This window comes from Macaca thibetana, chromosome 19 (genome assembly GCF_024542745.1).
Source record: "Macaca thibetana thibetana isolate TM-01 chromosome 19, ASM2454274v1, whole genome shotgun sequence".
NCBI lineage: Eukaryota > Metazoa > Chordata > Mammalia > Primates > Cercopithecidae > Macaca > Macaca thibetana.
In genome coordinates this window covers 33,284,945-33,301,280 of record NC_065596.1, presented here as the reverse complement: position 1 = coordinate 33,301,280, position 16,336 = coordinate 33,284,945, and the positions used below count along the sequence as shown (strand labels likewise).

The 16,336-nt window shown below is 43.0% G+C and overlaps 2 protein-coding genes across 2 annotated transcripts in view; both read left to right on the top strand.

The window, feature by feature from the left end:
• The window catches only part of LOC126943046 (zinc finger protein 320), a 52,890-nt gene continuing 36,554 nt past the window's right edge, over positions 1 to 16,336 (top strand). The window contains exons 1-3 of the mRNA XM_050771380.1: positions 1 to 88; positions 2,388 to 2,514; positions 8,564 to 10,017. Coding sequence (XP_050627337.1) covers positions 74 to 88; positions 2,388 to 2,514; positions 8,564 to 9,855 — 1,434 coding nt within the window. The 5' untranslated portion in view covers positions 1 to 73 and the 3' untranslated portion in view covers positions 9,856 to 10,017. The remainder of the gene's footprint in view (positions 89 to 2,387; positions 2,515 to 8,563; positions 10,018 to 16,336) is intronic.
• Positions 10,014 to 16,336, top strand: part of LOC126943035 (zinc finger protein 468) — a 38,889-nt gene continuing 32,566 nt past the window's right edge. The window contains exon 1 of the mRNA XM_050771348.1: positions 10,014 to 16,325. Coding sequence (XP_050627305.1) covers positions 16,239 to 16,325 — 87 coding nt within the window. The 5' untranslated portion in view covers positions 10,014 to 16,238. The remainder of the gene's footprint in view (positions 16,326 to 16,336) is intronic.

Below are 16,336 nucleotides of genomic sequence, written 5' to 3'. Positions count from 1 at the left end.
GATTGACTTCTAAAGACTCTTGGTCCATGAGGAAGAAACCCGGAAGAGGAAGAGGAAAGCAGAGGAGTCAGGGATGGCTCTTCCTCAGGTGAGATGATGTTCTCGGTGGATTGTTCTGTCTCCTTCCTTTCAGAAACGCTGGGCCTTGGAGTTGGGAATCTTCTCTGAGTCTGAAGCGTCCTGCCTGACAGGTTTGCTCACACTCACCCATGCCTTCCCTCAGTCCCTCTCATCTCGCTTAGATTTTATCTCTTGTGACCCAGTGACATGAAGTTGGGAAGAGGCGGCCCTGGGCATGGGCCTGGGAAGGGCTCACACCAGACATGGATGGAGATGGGGTGAGGGTCCCGTGGTGTCAGTGCTGTTGGGCAGCAGGGATTGTTCAGGGGCCACATCTGGATGTACTGTCAGCTCTCTGTGGACCAGGATTAGAGCAGCTGCCAATGGAAGTCACCTATTAATGGGCACAAAGTACGTGGTAAATTCTAGAAAAGGAGACCAATAATGAGAAATCTTTTCTGCAGTACATTTTTAGATAATTGAGTGAGTTACTGTGTTTCTGACTCAAAAAATTTTACTAATTAGAATGTAAAGTTCATACATAGATATGAATGATACAAGAATGATCCTATCATTATTTTAAGAATATGAAATCAACCTAAATAATAGCAGGAGATTCATTAAACCATTCTTAGCACATTAAGCTCATGAAGACAGTGGTGTCACTGTGGAGAGGCTCGTGAAACAGGTGTTTGTGGTAAAAATTGTTACAATTTTTCTCAAATATGGCAGTGGTACTTTGTTTTTTATCCTAGAGGATAAAGCCATATTCTTATTCCACCTATTATCTTTTTTTTTTTTTTCTGAAACACAGTCTTGCTCTGTCACCCAGGCTGGAGTATAGTGGCATGATCTTGGCTTACTATACCCTCTGACTCACAGGTTCAAGCCATTCTCTATCCTCCAGGCCAGGCAGTTAAAAGGGTAATTGCTTCGTCTAGGATGAGGCATTTCCTGTTTCCTAGATCTGATGAGATTTCACCCACCACCAGCTGCCAAAGTATCCTTTTCTAGCAAGATGAGATTCCTTTTCAGTTAAACAAAACTTGCTATTTTTTTTTTTTTTTTTTGAGACAGAGTTTGGCTTTGTCACCAGGCTGGAGTGCAGTGGCGCTATCTCAGCTCACTGCAACCTCTGCCTCCCGGGTTCAGGTAATTCTCCTGCCCTGCTTCCTGAGTAGCTGGGACTCCATGTGCACGCCACCACACCCAGCGAGTTTTTGTATTTTTAGTAGAGATGGGGTTTCACCATGTTGGCTAGGCTGGTCTCAAATTCCTGACCTTGTGATCCACCCGCCTCAGCCTCCCAAAGTGTTGGGATTACAGACATGAGCCACCGCGCCTGGCAAAACTTGCTACATTTTATATTTTTAAAACCTCTGTGTGTGTGTATATATGTATACACACACACATCCCTGCACATATACACACACATTTATACGTATGTACAAACATGTATACATTTTGAAAATCTTTTATATTTTGAAAATTTGGGACAAATGACGATCCTTTGTGTTAACATCTAATTTTTTTTGAGTCTGTGTAGGTTTTATTATTTTGTAAGCATTTACAAAATGGATTTTTGTGCTTTGACTAATTTTGTTTTCATGTATTTTATTTTATTTAGAGACAGGGTCTTGCTTTGTTGCCCACGCTGGAGTGCCCTGGTGTGATCGTAGCTCCCTGAAAACCTCCATCCTCAGGGTCAAGCCGTCCTCCCACCTCAGCCTTCCAAGTAGTTGGGACCACAGGTGCCTGCCACCATGCCTGGCTAATTTTCTTTTTTCGTTTTTTTTTTTTTTTTTTTTTTGGGGTGGAGTTTCTGTTGCCCAGGCTGGAGTACAGTGATGCAATCTGGGGTCACGGCAACCTCTGCCTCCCAGGATCAAGAGATTCTCCTGCCTCAGCCTCCCACGTAGCTGGGATTACAGGCATGTGTCACTGCACCCAGCTGATCTTTAACTGTGGACATTGACATCTTTGAAGACATCACTCGTGCTGTGTCTCATCTAGATACTGAATGTCACTTGGTGTGTCCATAAAAATTTCAAACATTTGTATGAAAGGAGCTTTGCTTTGATATTTTATTCATTTCTTGTAGTTTTTACAAACATAAGAAATTCACACTGAGAGAATGTTATGGCCTCCTCAAAAATTATAATCAAATACCACTGGGAAGACATCACGTGGTGGAAAATCCCTTACTCGGATTTGTCAGAACATTCACTACAATTAAATCCACGCTTTCCCCTCTCTCCTCTTCTCATTTTCTGTAAAGATAAGAACTCCTCCCATAACCATTTCCTTAAAATGTGTTTTCATTCCAGGGTCTACTGACATTCAGGGATGTGGCCATAGAATTCTCTCAGGAGGAGTGGAAATGTCTGGACCCTGCTCAGAGGACTCTATACAGAGACGTGATGCTGGAGAATTATAGGAACCTGGTCTCCCTGGGTGAGGATAACTTCCCTGCTGGGGATGTGCCCTTGTGTGTCTTTGCATTTTCTCTGGGTTCTCTTGGGAGCCCCATTCTTGCTTGACTAAAATGGAAGCCGTATTGAGTTTGAAGTGAAAAGCTTCATGATGTAGCATCTGGACTTTCACTGTCCCCTTTGTTTAAATGTTCTGTATTCTTCATGATACCTCAATGTGGGTTCCAGAACTAAAGCAGGGATAAAACCTTATGGCAAGCCGGGTGTGGTGGCTCACACCTGTCATCCCATCACCTTGGGAGGCTGAGGCGTGTAGATCACTTCATGTCAGGAGTTTGAGACCAGCCTGGCCAACTTGGAGAAACCCAATCTCTACCAAAAATACAAAAATTAGCCAGATATTGTGGTGCACACCTGTAATCCCAGCTCCTAGAAAGGCTGAGGAAAGAGAATCACCTGAACCCAGGAGGCCAAGGTTGCAGTGAGCCGAGAACACACCACTGCACTCCAGCCCGGTGACAGAGCAAGACTGTGTCTCAGAAAACCAAAAACAAAACCTTATGGCTGACTTTAAAGATATCCAGTTCCCTGTTTTCTTCTCCTATACTTTCTTATTTTTTTTTGAGACGGAGTCTCGCTCTGTCGCCCAAGCTGGAGTGCAGTGGCCGGATCTCAGCTCACTGCAAGCTCCGCCGCCCGGGTTCACGCCATTCTCCTGCCTCAGCCTCCCGAGTAGCTGGGACTACAGGCGCCCGCCACCTTGCCCGGCTAGTTTTTTGTATTTTTTTTTTTTAGTAGAGACGGGGTTTCACCTTGTTAGCCAGGATGGTCTCGATCTCCTGACCTCGTGATCCGCCCGTCTCGGCCTCCCAAAGTGCTGGGATTACAGGCTTGAGCCACCGCGCCCGGCCTGCTTCTCCTATACTTTCAATTCAGTAGTTCTTGGAAGAGAGCTCGATGTCCACGTATTACATATTACAATGCTCCTTCAGCATTCAGAAGGAGGCAGTCAGCGGAGCAATTAGTGAAATATTTTCCTACATCCATCTGTAATATCTTGTTTCCTACAGAAATATAGGGCTGGGACTCTAGAAAAGCTCCAGCACGTCATGGTCCTTTCTTTTTATAAGCAGGAGTCTCTTTCTGACCTGCTGTCTCCATGTTGGAGCAAGGGAAAGAGCCCTGGACCGTGGAGAGTGAAGTGAAAATAGCAAAAAAAAATCCAGCTGGGTGGGAATGTATTACAGGTGTAAAGGCAGGTAAGAGCTCAGATGGGCAGAGTGGAAGCTCCACCTTCCACTAGTGTGTGGGGAAACTCTGCAAGTGGGAGAATTGTGTGGGAAAAGGAAAGTTTCTATCCTGAGATCTCTGAAGGGACATCTTTCTTTGCTCCCACATATCGCTCTGCTCTTTCCTTATTTATTTCTTTTCTTTTCTTTCTTTCTTTCTTTATGACAGCGTCACTCTTTCGCCCAGGCTACAGTGCAGTGGAACGATCTTGGCTAACTGCAGCCTCCACCTTTCGGGCTCAAAGGATTTTTGTGCCTCAGCTTTCTTGGAAGCTGGGACTGCAGTTGCTCACCAACATGCCCCGCTAATTTTTGTGTTTTTAGTACAGAAGGGATTTCACCATGTTGGTCAGGCTGGTCTCAAACCCCTGATCTCAAGTGATTCACCTGCCGCAGATTCCCAAAACTCTGGGATTATAGGCGCGAGCCGCCATGCCCAACCATTGCTATTATTTTAAATAGTTTTGTCTTTTAGTTCTTAGTAAACATATAAGTGGTTGAAGCATGATTCCAGGGTGAATATAACAACCACGTTAGTGTCCATTCCTTTCAGTATGCAGAAGTGAAGTGTGTTGTATTGATATATGGGAAGAGGTTATTGTTGCAGGTATGGTAAACATCTTAAATTATAGCACAATAATGAAACTTAAAGTTTCCATAACCTGGCCAGTTGCAGTGGCTGACACCTGTAATTCCAGCACTGGGATGCCGAGCTGGGCAGATGACCTGAGGTCAGGAGTTCAGAACCAGCCTGGGTAGCATGGTGAAACTTCGTCTCTACTAAATTTACAAAAATTACCCAGGTGCAGTGGTGGGCAGCTGTAATCCCAGCTACTCAGGAGGCTCAGGCAGGAGACTCGCTTGAACCCGGGAGGTGGAGGTTGCAGTGAGCCGAGATCGCACCATTGCACTCCAGCCGGGACACAGAGCGAGACTCTGTGTCCAAAAAAAAAAAAAATTCCATAACCTGCAAAAACTACTTCTTCTCCAGCAGAACTTTTTAAATTTATGTCAGAGTTATTTTTGTGTATGTTGCATTTCTGTTAACATATATGTACAGTGTTTTTTCATACCTTTTCATTTTAAATAATATGAAAAAAAAGTTTAGTTATGAAGAAAAGGTATACTTATGCAAGTTTCTGTATCTGTCCTTTATTAGTTAGTTAATTTATGTGTTTATGAGACAGAGGTTTGCTCTTGTCATCTAGGCTGAAGTGCAATGCTGCAATCTCGACTCATCACAACCTCCACCTCCTGGGGTCAACCGATTCTCCTGCCTAAGCCTCTTGAGTAGCTGGGATTACACGCATGCGCCACCACACCCAGCTAATTTTGTATTTTCAGTAGAGACAGGGTTTCTCCTTGTTGACCAGGCTGGTCTTGAACTTTTGACCCCAGGTGATCTGCCTGACTTGTCCTCCCAAAGTGCTGGGATTATAGGCGTGAACCACCACACCCGGCCTACCTGTTTTTTTATTTACCTTTACTGGAGAGCTTTATATATGTTTGTGGGTTGGAGTTACTCTTTAGCTTTCTGTCATTTTTTTTTTTTTTTTCATTGAGACACAGTCTCAGTCTGTCACTCAGGCTAAAGTGCAGTGCTGTGATCTTGGGTCACTGCAACCTCCACTTCCCAGGTTCAAGCGATTCTCCTGCCTCAGCCTCCCAAGTAGCTGGGACTATAGGGGAGTGCCAACATTCCAGGCTAATTTTTGTATTTTTTTTTAGCAGGGATGGGGTTTCACCTTGTTAGCTGGGATGGTCTTGATCTCCTGACCTCATGAATCTTGCACCTCACCCTCCCAAAATGCTGGGATTACCATGCCCTACCTGTCTCAAGGTTTTTAAAACATGTTAGTGCTATTAGATGGCTTCAAGTATTGCAAGATTTATAGTACAGACCCTAAACTTCCTTTGTTTAATAAGATTTGTCAGCCTTCGGTGATGTTGATGAGATGCTCCTGTTCCTGTCTCAGTCATTTCACTGTCCTGTTAGAAATAGCTTAGACTGGCTGGCCACGGTGGCTCACGCCTCTAATCCTAGCACTTTGGAAGACCAAGGTGGGGAGATTGCTTGAGGTCAGGAGTTTGAGACCAGACTGGCCAACATGGTGAAACCTCGAATGTACTAAATGCCAAAAATGGGCCAGGCACACTGGCTCACACCTAAAATCCCAGCACTTTGGGAGGCTGAGACGGGTTGATCACTTGAGGTCAGTAGTTCGAGACAAGCCTGGCCAATATGGTGAAACCCCATCTCTACTAAAACTACAAAAATCAGCTGTGCATGGTGACATGCACCTATAATCCCAGCTACTTGGGAGACTGAGGCAGGAGAATCACCTCAACCTGTGAGGTGGATGTTGCTGTGAGCCGAGATCATGCCACTGCACTCCAGCCCGAGTGACAGCGTGAGACTCTGGGCTGAGGAGGGAGAATCACTTGAGGTAGGATAATCATGCCACTTACACTCCATCCTGGGTGACAGAGAAACTCGAACTGAAAAACGATGAAAAAGGAAGTAGCTTAAACTGGGAGGCTTAAGACAGAGACATTTATTTCTCATGAATTTGGAAAGTGGGAAATCCAAGAGCAAGGTGCCAGCCAAATTGGTTCCTGGTGAGAGCCTTCTTCATGGTTTAGCCCAGCCATCTCCCTGCTGTGTCCTAATATGGTGGAAAGAGGAACAGGCAATCAGCTCTTTAATGTCTCTTTATAAATGCACCGGTCCTATTCACGAGTAGTCAACACCCATGACTCAGTTCTCTCAAGTCTGCATCTGCAGGAACTTCCTATTAGAGAATATCAAATCTACCAAAGATTATTTGAGAAGTAGTTATTTATCTTATTTTATTTTTTTGAGATGGAATCTCATCTTGTTGCCTAGGCTAGAGTGCAGTGGCCCGATCTTGGCTCACTGCAACCTCAGCCTCCCGGGTTCAAATGATTCCTGCCTCAGACTCCCAAACAGCTGGGATTACAGGCACCTGCCACCACACCCAGCTAATTTTTTTTTTTTTTTTTTTTGTATTTTTAGTAGAGATGGGGTTTCACCATTTGTTCCAGGCTGGTCTTGAATGTATGATCTCATGATCCACCTGACTCAGCCTATCAAAGTGCTAGGATTACAGGTATGTGCCACCGTGGCCGGCTGTTAGTCAGTTCTTATTCCTTATAATGCTGTGTATTTTCTTCACTTCATACTTCACAAGGTAGTGATCTTAACACGTATTTCAGTTCTTATGTTGTGTACTGGTGGTAACTACAAGTTTTGGCTTTTTTCTTAAGAGGGAATTGTTTAGAATTCTGTAGGCGGTATAAATTGACTTATTTTCTTTCTTGTTTTATCATGGGTTGCAATATTTTATTGATTTTTATGAGTTTTTGGTGTGTGGTATGCAATATAACTGACACATTCTCTTCATTAATGTCACAAAGTGCCGCTGGGCACAGTGGCTTATGCCTGTAATCCCTAGGACTTTGGGAGGCCAAGATGTGTGGATCACCTGAGGTAAGGAGTTCGAGACTAGCCTGGCCAACATGAAACCCCATCTCTGTTAAAAGTACAAAAATTAGCTGGGCATAGTGACGCATGCCTGTAATCCCAGGTGCTCGGGAGGCTGAGGCAAGAGACTTGCTTGAACTCAGGAGGCGGAGGTTGCAGTGAACCAAGATTATGCCATTGCACTCCAGCCTGGGTGACAGAGTGAGACTCCATATCAAAAAAATAAAAATACAAAAATGTTTTTAAAAAAGTCACAATGTGCCTGTTCCACATGGATATAGGTAATTTTGTAACAGTTATTCAGAAAGATATGGTATTAAAATTTTCTTTCTTTTTTTTTTTTTTGAAACAGAGTCTCACTCTATCGCTCAAGGTGGAGTGCAGTGGTGCAATCTCAGCTCACCACAATCTTTGCCTCTCGAGTTCAAGTGATTTTCCTGCCTCATCCTTTCAACTAGCTGAGATTACAGCCACCCATGACCAGGCCCGGTTACATTTTGTATTTTTAGTAGCCACGTTGGCCAGGCTGGTCGAACTCCTAACCTGAGGTGATCTGCCTGCCTCGGCCTCCCAGAGTACTGGGATTACAGGTGCGAGCCACCACCCCCTGCCTTTTTTTATTTTCTGAGACGGAGTCTTACTTTGTCACCCAGGCTGGAGTGCTGTGGTGTGATGTTGGCTCACTTCAACCTTTGCATCTTGGTTTAAATTGATTCTTGTGCCTCAGCCTCCCGAGTAGCTGGGATGACAGGGTGGGCCACCACACCTGGCTAATTTTTGTAATCTTGTCAGTGCTATGATTGTTTGATAATACAGAATTTCCATTGATTTTGATTATCCTTACAAGAGCTTGTTGTGGATTATTTACCAAAATAGTACATTGTCTGGTTTTTTAGCATTTATTTGTATATACTAAATATACTATATATATGAAGAATATATATTTTTGTCTTCATTGATGTGACAGTGATATGTTTTTTGTGCAGTGTGATACACTTTAGGGTCACAGTGGAAAAATACTCCTTACTTTAGGCTTACACATATTTGTGCCCTGTCAGTGTTTTGTCATGATATTGGAAATAGGCTTCTATAAAAATGACTTGAAGTACATGTAATCGGTCTTTATTTATTAAAGAATCTACTTGTTTTGTGTTCCTAAATTTTGAAGCTCATGTTTGGGAAGTTTAAGTATTTTTTTTGTGTGTGATATTTACACATTTCAGTATTATATACCATCTGTACTTAATTGGAAACCTATTGGTGTTTATATTTTGTAGATATCTCTTCCAAATGCATGATGAATACATTGTCGTCAACAGGGCAAGGCAATACAGAGGTGTTCCACACAGGGATATTGCAAAGACAAGCAAGTTATCACATTGGAGTATTGTGCTCCCAGGAAATTGAGAAAAACATTCATGACTTTGTGTTTCAGTGGCGAGAAGATGAAACAAATGACCATGAAGCACCCGTGACAGAAATCAAAAAGTTGACAGGTAGTACAGACCGATATGATCAAAGGCTTGGTGGAAACAAGCCTATTAAAGATCAGCTTGGATCAAGCTTTCATTTGCATCTGCGAAGACATAGGAGAATTCATACTGGAGAGAAACCATACAAATGTAAGGTTTGTGACAAGACTTTTAAGCATGATTCACACCTGGCACAACATACTAGAATTCATAGGGGAGACAAACATTACACATGTAATGAATGTGGCAAGGTTTTTGATCAAAAAGCAACCCTTGCATGTCACCATAGAAGTCATACTGGAGAGAAACCTTACAGGTGTAATGAGTGTGGCAAGACCTTCAGTCAGACGTCACACCTTGTATACCATCATAGACTGCATACTGGAGAGAAACCTTACAAGTGTAATGAGTGTGGCAAGACCTTTGCTCGAAACTCAGTCCTTGTGATTCATAAGGCAGTTCATACTGCAGAGAAACCTTATAAGTGTAATGAATGTGGCAAGGTTTTTAAGCAACGAGCAACCCTTGCAGGACATCGTAGAGTTCATACTGGAGAGAAACCTTACAGATGTGAAGAATGTGACAAACTTTTCAGTCGCAAATCACATCTTGAAAGACATAGGAGGATTCATACTGGAGAGAAACCATACAAATGTAAAGTTTGTGACAAGGCTTTCCGGAGCGATTCACGCCTTGCAGAACATCAGAGAGTTCATACTGGAGAGAGACCTTACACGTGTAATGAATGTGGGAAGGTTTTTAGTACAAAAGCATACCTTGCATGTCATCAAAAACTTCATACTGGAGAGAAACTTTACAAATGTGAAGAGTGTGACAAAGTTTACATTCGCAAATCACACCTTGAAAGACATAGGAGGATTCATACTGGAGAGAAACCTCACAAGTGTGATGAGTGTGGAAAAGCCTTTAATTCACCCTCACACCTCATTAGGCATCAGAGAATCCATACTGGACAGAAATCTTACAAATGTCGTCAGTGTGGCAAGGTCTTCAGTCTGAGGTCACTCCTTGCAGAACATCAGAAAATTCCTTTTGGAGACAATTGTTTCAAATGCAATGAGTACAGCAAACCGTGAAGCATTAATTGACATTAGAGTCAAATCAGCCTTGACCTGAGTTTGAGTTGACTTAACATTGAGTTCAAGCATTAATTGACATTAAACTGTTTATGTTAAGAGAATTGAGCCAGGCACGGTGGCTCACACCTGTAATCCCAGCACTTTGAGAGACCAAGACAGGTAGGTCACTTGAGGTCATGAATTTGAGACCAGCCTGGCCAACAGATGGGAGCCACTTTTCCCAGCCTGTATGTTCTTTTATTTATTCTTTTAAGATGGAATCTTGCTCTGTTGCCCATGTTGGAGTACAGTGATGTGATCTCGGCTCACTGCATCCTCCACCTCCCAGGTTCATGCGATTCTCCTGCCTCAGTCTCCCAAGTAGCTGGGACTACAGGCTCCCGCCACCATGCCTGGGTAGTTTTTTGTATTTTTAGTAGAGACGGGGTTTCACTGTGTTAGCTAGGATGGTCTCGATCTTCTGACCTTATGATCTGCCCGCCTCCATGTACCAAAGTGCTGAGATTACAGGTGTGAGCCCCCGTGCCTAGCCTGTTTTTTGTTTCTTTAACAAAAATTTATAGAAATTTTTCTGAGTATTGTGTTGAATCTAAATCACATTCGGTTATATAATCATGTATCAATATTATTCCATTCAATATGGCTTGTATCTCTATACATGTTTTTAGTCATTTTGATCAATGTAGATTTCAAGGTAGAAATTTCTCACCTTTTTATGTTTATTCCTAAGTATTTCTTACTTTAAGTTCTTTAGCAATTGAAAGTGTTTTTAAATTTTCTTTTAAAATTGTTTATTGTTAATGTATGGAGATTCAACTAGTTTTTGCTGCTATTATTCTGTTCTGCAAATCCAATGCATATGTTTATTAGTTCCAGTTGCATTTTGGTTGACTCTGTGATTTTCTACACAGAAGATCATGTCATCTACAAACTATTATAATTTTACTTCTTTCTTTCTGATTTGGATGAGTTTGATTTCTTTTGCTATTTCGTGGCTCTGGCTAGGACAGCCAGTATTGATTGAATAGAAGGGGTGAGAGCATTCTTGCATCATGTGAGATCCTACAGGAAGAGCATTCCATTTTCCCTGATTGGTTATTTCCACTGTGGTTGTTTCATGCATGGTCTTTCTATTGTTGAGGTAAATGTCCTTCTGTATCTATTTTGTTTAGGATTTCCATGATGACTGGATGTTGAATTTTGTGAAATGCTTTTTCTCCATGTATTGAGATGATGTGGTTTTCATCTTTCATTCTGTTCAAGTGGTATATCACATTGATTTGCTTGAATATGTTGAACCATCCTTGCATCTCAGAAATAAGTGGCACTTGAATATCTACAATCCTTTTTCTATTCTCTTGAATACAGTTTGCTAGTACAAGGGGTCTTCAGGAAGTTCATGGGAAAATACACATTATGAGAAAATTGTGCATGATGTCACATTTTTTGCACCAAAATAAACTGGTACAAATCTGTTATAACATGTCTGAACAGGCTCTAGTTTGAGGAACTCACATGGGTAACACATGAGTTTGAAAAGAGACTCATTCAAAGCAATGTGAATTCTGCTAAAGTTGAAACAAGAAATATCAAATTTACGATGAAACCAGATGCAGTGGCTCAGGCCTGTAATACCAGCACTTTCAGAGGCTGAGACAGGTGGGTCACATGAGCCCCTGGTACTCAAGACCAGCCTGGACAGAATGGTGAAACCCCCTTCTCTACAAAAAATACATAAATTAACTGGGCATGGTGGCACATGCCTGCTGGTTCAGCTTCTGTGGAGACTGCAGTGGGAGGATGGCTTGAGCCTGGGAGGTCGAGGCTGCAGGGAGCCATGATCATGCCACTGTACTCCAGCGTGGGTGACAGAGACAGATAGTGTATCAAAAAATGAATTTGGTAAAGTTTGAGTAGAGGGACAATGAAATCATTGATGCTTTATGAAAAGATTATGGGGACGATGCCCGAAAGAAATCACCGGTTTATAAATGGATAAGTCTTTTTAAGTTGGGAAAAGACAGTGTTGAAAGTGATGCACAGGCTGGGCGCGGTGGCTCACACCTGTAATCCCAGCACTTTGGGAGGCCGAGGCAGGCTGATCATGAGGTCAGGAGATCGAGACCATCCTGGCTGACACGGTGAAACCCTGTCTCCACTGAAAATACAAAAAATTAGCCAGGCATGGTGGTGGGCTCCTGTAGTCCCAGCTACTCAGGAGGCTGAGGTAGGAGAATGGCGTGAGAAGGAGCTTCCACCTTCTCCTTCTCCCAGCTTCCATCTGGGAGGTGGAGCTTGCAGTGAGTCGAGATTGTGCCACTGCACTCCAGCCTGGGCGACAGAGCAAGACTCCATCTCAAAAAAAAAAAAAAAAAAAAAAAAGAAAATGATGTACAGAGTGGCAGACAGACCATCCACATCAGTTTTGTAGGTACAACTGTCAAAAGAAGACACTGGAGAAGAGCCAAGGTGGGTCTATAAGGAATTGCACATGAGACAGCACACATATTTATGCTGTCTGAGGATCCAATCACGTTCCCATATCAAGCAGAAAATGTCACCACCATCTGCAGAGTTGGACGTGTTTTATTGAGAATGATTTTCTTCTCTCTGGATCTGTTATGAACACCTTGGTTGGCTGGGTTCAGTAATAAATATGTGAGACTTTTCATTTTAAAAAAGTCAAATTACTTAATTCTGTAGAGTATTTTAAATTCTGTTTTTTTTTTTTTTTTTTTTGAGATGGACTCTTCTGAAAATTTTCTCATCTTCTCTAACCCGGTTCATGACAGACCCTTGGACTTTACTGTTATGGAAAATCTATATAAAACAGTGTCAGTGTGTCAAAGCATTATGGCTGTCACAAGCTTGTGAAAGGAAAATCAAAATTAAGCCAAAGAGAAAAGTCAATCTGGGAACCGTGTCAGGCAAACCTGCCTTACATTTTATTCCTAAACAAGATAGCTACAAATATTTTTTTTAAAAGCTACGTATGCCTCTCCCAAACTGGAAGCTTCAAGATCTCCACCCTAAAATAGTTCTGTTGAATTTCACCCTGGCAATATAAACTAATAGCTTATCTTTCCAGGTGTGGGACAGAACCCATGCCTCTGCACACCTGAGACAAATGCCTATCCGATTGCTTTCACTGCCTTATAGTGTATGTAAAAATGCAGGGTCACTGAGCCAGTCTAAGGCATAAGTGACTATTCCTCCTCCCCCCTCACATATAAATTGTGTATTTAGTGAAAGGCTGCCCAAAGACTCAAAGAATGTGATTGTTACCTACCTGTGACCCAGAAACTCCCCAATTCCAGTTATTCTACCTTTCCAGACCGGACCAATGTATGTGTGTATTGACTGCCGTCTTGTGTGTCGTAAAATGTGTGAAACCAAACTGCAGCCTAAACGCCTTGGGCACACGTCATCAGGACCTCCTGAGGTTCGTGTTAATTGGCCTTAGAGGCCCCCTGTCCCCAGACCCAGGACGCATGTGTTTCCTTTTTCTTCATTTCTATTAAAGATGGGTCTCATTCTGTTGCCCAGGCATGAGAGCGGTGACAGGATCAGAGCTCACTGAAGCTTCAATCTCCTGGGTTCAAGGGATCCTCCCACCTCAGCCTCCAAAGTACCGAGGAACACAGCCATGTGCCACTGCACTGGGCAAATTTTTGTGTTCCTGGTAGAGATGGGCTTTCATCATGTTGCCCAAGCTGGTCTCAAATTCCAGGGCTCGAGCGATACAGCCATATTGGTCTCCCAAGGTGCTGGCATTACAGCCATGAGCCACCAGCCCAACGTGTTTCTTAATTTAAAAAAAAAAAAAAAATAGGCCAGGTGCTGTGGCTCATGCCTGTAATCCCAGCACTTTGGGAGGCCAAGGTGGGCGGATCGTCTGAGATCAGGTATTTGAGAACAGCCTGGCTAACATGGTGAATCCTCATCTTGACTATAATATAGAAATTAGCTTGATGTGGTGGCAAGTGCCTGAAATGCCAGCTACTTGGGAGGCTGAGGCAGAAAAATGGCTTGAATTTGGGAGGCGGAGGTTGCAGTGAGCTGAGATCGTGCAACTGCACTCTCGCTGGGCAAGAGCGAGACTCTGCCTCTAAAATAAAATAATATAAATAACTGCTTCTCATAAGAGCTTTGGTAGATTCTTATGAAGTCACATCATTGTTTTGCAACTATGATATGTGTTCAAAATATTCTTCTATGACCCCACATTTCATTAGATATATTTTTTTAACCATTTTAAAACTGATTTTCTCTGAAATTTGTTGTGTTCAGTTTGCATTGAAGACTGCATGCTTTCTAGTCTGTATCATAATTGGAAACATTTTCTGGTACCTGATAAATGATTTTAGGTTGTTTGGATGTGTACTTGATAAAGATATGAAGGAACTTTTTATTTATGCTGACATCAAAATTTAGCTGAAGTAGCCTATTATTCCATTTTCTTTCTTTATGTCATCTGATTAAATGGTGAACCGTGAGCTGCTAAGTGAATGTTCCCCTCAAGTTCCTCTGATCCATAATGTTCTTTGCAGATGTTGAAGGACGGGAAGGATTGACTTGGAACCTTGTTCCAGCAGAGCGCATGTGTTCATGAAGAAAACATTTGCTCAGATCTCCTTTGTACCGCTGCCTCTCTTTCCGTATTTTAAACACCTATAGCTATGTTTTTACAATTGTGTTTATTTTGAAGATATTACTCTGATTTTTCTGGGAAAATAATTACATGTTTAGGATTCATGCCATCAGAACCTTAGACATTGAAAGAGGCATTTCATTTGCTCAGGTATATAAAATTGTCCTGGAATTTTTTTTTTCTTTTTTTGAGACGGAGTGTCACTGGGTCACCCATGCTTCAGTGCAGTGACACAATCTTGGTTCACTGCAACCTCTGCCTCCCAGGCCCAAAGGTCCACCCCAGTCAGCCCCTCAAATGGCTGAGACCACAGATGCACACCACCACACCTGGCTAATTTTTTGTACTTTTGGTAGAGACAGAGTTTCACTGACCCCTGAAATACTTCGCCAAATAGTGTGTGGCTTTTCCTGTAGGAGAGGGTCATGCTCAGCTGTAATTTCAATTTTAAATGGATTCCTGTCCTCCCAAAATGTAAAAACACAAATACCAGAATGGAAAAAAAACGAGATTAGACTCAAATCATCTTGAACTTATTTTTGTCTCTTTCCACATCCACTGCTTTTCCTAATCTCATCTCACAGCTTTAACCCACCTACCCATGTCCCCTGCAGGCCTCTCCCCTGAGCTCTACAATCCTGTGTCCAGTTGTCTCCTCAGCTTTCTGCTGGGACATGAAACAGGCATCTCCACCTTCATGTATCCAGAAGTGACTTCCTGAACCCCTAAACACGTTCCCTTACAGTCCTACACGTCTCAGATGAGGGTGACGGTGTACTTCTGGAAACTTAGCCAAACTTGACAGCATTTATTTTAAGTATGGGAGATAAATTGCATTATTTTAAGTGTTGTCATTTATAATGTAAAGAGAAATTTCCATGTATACATAAAAGGAAAGAGAAAATACATGATTTCCAAACTTCTTTTGAGGTGTGAGAGAAAAATGTTTCAAGACCTCATCCTTATGGATCTGGGCCCCCACGACTCCTCTGACTTCATCTCCTGCCTGGGTCCTCCTGGCTTCCTCTGCTCCAGACACGCAGGCTTCTTTCCTTTTTCTGGGACTGAGGTTGCTCCTTTCTCAGGGCCTTCACCTAGGCTGTCCCTCTGCCTAGGATTCTTTGTCCCCTCAGCTGCAAGTGACAAGCAGCGTTTCTTCCCTAAGTCTTTGTTCTGACATCATTTTTTCTACGGAAACTTTTGTGATCACCCACAGTCCCCCGTTTGACATGGAAGCCCCACCTTCACCCCCACCTCTGGTCCATGTTGCCTGTTCTGTGTGATTCTTTTTGCTCCTTCGCTATTCACTGGATCCTGGTGGGAACAAGTCCCCAAGCAGACAGCAGAGCCAGAAGGTGGGGCTGTGCTGGGCTGGCGCCCTCTGAGTGGAGCTCAACCCTGACTTCACATTAGAATTCTCAGGCATTTTGCAAATACATCTTTTATGCTGTTTTATCAGAGATTGCTATTATCATAGATTTAAACCCACCCTCAGTAATATTTACTATGGTGCTGGTGATTCTCATCGGTGTCCAGCATTGAACATCAAGGCAGTTTCCTCCATGTTGAGAGCTGAGATCAGCCTGTGATCCACAGGGAGGTGAGGGGGCTGTGCTCTGTGTGGGGTTTGGTTAGGGCCAGATCTGTGCCCTGGAGATCTGTGCCCTGCTGCAGCGTGTGTGTGTGTGGACTATTCCAGGAGGGGAGCAAGATCTGAAAACGGGTCAAAATGAGCCTTGTAGATCTTCCCATGGCACGTTCTTATCTCTGCATGATCTCGGGTGCAGTGGGCAGCAGAGGACACTCTTTCTCCCGGGTGAGGTCTCC